General features: G+C 39.0%; 1 protein-coding gene across 1 annotated transcript in view; it reads right to left on the bottom strand.

The window, feature by feature from the left end:
• UPP2 (uridine phosphorylase 2) overlaps nucleotides 1-1,639 on the bottom strand; it is a 44,108-nt gene extending 42,469 nt beyond the window's left edge. The window contains 1 exon segment of the mRNA XM_012640764.1: nucleotides 1,623-1,639. Coding sequence (XP_012496218.1) covers nucleotides 1,623-1,639 — 17 coding nt within the window.
• Nucleotides 1,640-2,064: the final 425 nt, after the last annotated feature.

Raw genomic sequence — 2,064 nt, 5'->3', positions numbered from 1 at the left:
CCTCGGCCTCCCAGAGTGCTAGGATTACAGGCGTGAGCCACAGCGTCCAGCCTTAGGAAGGGAATTTTTGAACTGACCCAGTCCTCAGGCAAAAGAATAATATGGTTCAGTACAAAGAATATGGTCCAGGGCACAAGCTTTTCTTTAAAATAGACTTGATTTTGCTATGCATTAAAAATGTCTTCTATCTTTGTTAAGCAATAAGTAAGTCGTGTTTGGACCTATGATCATGTTTTTCCAAAATCAGCATTACATACATTCTGCTATATTCTGTAATTCGATTTATGGGAATGTATCCATCCCTTCATTTTTCTGGCAACACTTGATTCTTATGTCTATAACTCATTTAAGGTGTAACAATACTGCACATCAACATTTAGAACAGTACACAGGCATGACACACTACATTTTTTAACATTAAATTTTATTTTAAAATAAATGCCTTTAAATGAATACTTTTAAATTGCTACAACATATGGCCTTCTGGATACCTTTTTCCTCTCCTCTCTCCAGAGGCTGCTGGGGTGAGGGAAAGGTCAGGAGAACAGAGAACGGAGATGTTCCACACTAATTCTAATCCTCTCCTGCTCTGCCTTAATCCCTTCTTCATTCCCACACTAATGAGGGCACAGTCTGGTGGACAAAGTGCAGAGGCTGGCTTTTTGGTAAAAGTCTTAATTCTGTTTCAAGATAGAAAAAAAAATATTTCCAAAGTCTGGCCAGTTTTCATTTGAGCTGAGCTAGCTAGGAAAGATAACGATGGCCTTAATAAGCTTGAAGGGAGTAGAGCATCAAGATTTATAAAAATAGGCCAACAGTATACCAAATGATGCATTGTTCTCCAGTGTAATCAGCGTGTGGATAAATGGAAAGTAATTGTATTCAGAGAAAAGCCATTCTCCTGGCTCTGGAAGCAGTAGCAAACAGTAAGCACAATTCTGTCACAGAATATAGATGCTGTTTTGTTTCAAAATGGTAGACTAACAAATTGCACCTAAAGCAGCAATGTGGTGTACTGAAAAGATAATTCTTTTAAAACCAAATGGACTCATGTATCATTGGGCAAGTGAGCGCATAATCTTTCCAAAGTTCAGTGTTGGGTTTTTTTCATTTTCTTGTAAAGTGGAAATAATAGTAATTACCATGCAGGAGTGTTGGGAAGATAAAATGAGAAAATATATATTAAATACCTGGTTTATAAGCACTTAATAAAGGATGGCAATTATTATCTTAATACCATTTGTTATCTTTTTTAAAAAATTATGGAACATGCAAATAAAGAAAGGTGAAATAGTCTGTGGTTCATGGAACCCAAATCTCTTAATCAAATAAGAGGGCTCTGAAGGGGAGATTGCAGGAGAGCCGAGGGGCTGAGACCCAGGATGTTTACGTGGCTTTATGGACCTGAGCAAGGCTCTGCCCCAGACAGACTTCAAACACAGAAGGCGATTACACCAAATGGCCTGGATGTCTCTGTGCAAACAGCGCCCGGCAGACAGGAAAGTGATTCCCGTGATGCACCTCTCTGAATGTAGCTCACTTTCCATTTATTCACACTGATTAAGTAGAACATCGCTGAATGAGGCAACATGGGGCTCACTTCTGTCTCGACTCTGACTCACCTTAACTCATTCAGCATTACGCTGCTAGAAACGTATTCTTTGTTGGAGAGCAGACACAGTGGCAGGTCAGGGAGAAAATACCAGAAAAGGCTTTTTTAAAACTTTTTCTTAAAATATATGTGGGAGAAATATGTGAGTGGGGAAAATAATTGAGCGAAAGGTAGTAGGTTCAGCATGATTCAATCACCATTTTATTTGTCTGGTTCCCCTAAATTTGTCCAGTGATCATAGGTGCTTTGTGTCTGTGATCTTGTTTCCTACACTAGATGACAGATATTTCCACTTTACAACAACGCAGTCCATTTACCCCAGGTCCCCCAGGAGGTGAATAATTCATATCTCTCTGATCCTAAATTCCACGCTCTTTCCTTAACCCCTGCTCTCCCTACCTGAGAAGTATATCTAAGTTCATTTTCCTTTTATAATTTGATTATCTATAGGA

The sequence above is a fragment of the Propithecus coquereli genome, unplaced genomic scaffold (assembly GCF_000956105.1).
Source record: "Propithecus coquereli isolate 6110/MARCELLA unplaced genomic scaffold, Pcoq_1.0 Scaffold157, whole genome shotgun sequence".
Taxonomy (NCBI): domain Eukaryota; kingdom Metazoa; phylum Chordata; class Mammalia; order Primates; family Indriidae; genus Propithecus; species Propithecus coquereli.
Note: the sequence above shows the minus strand (reverse complement) of the source record. Positions and strands in the feature narration are given on the sequence as shown.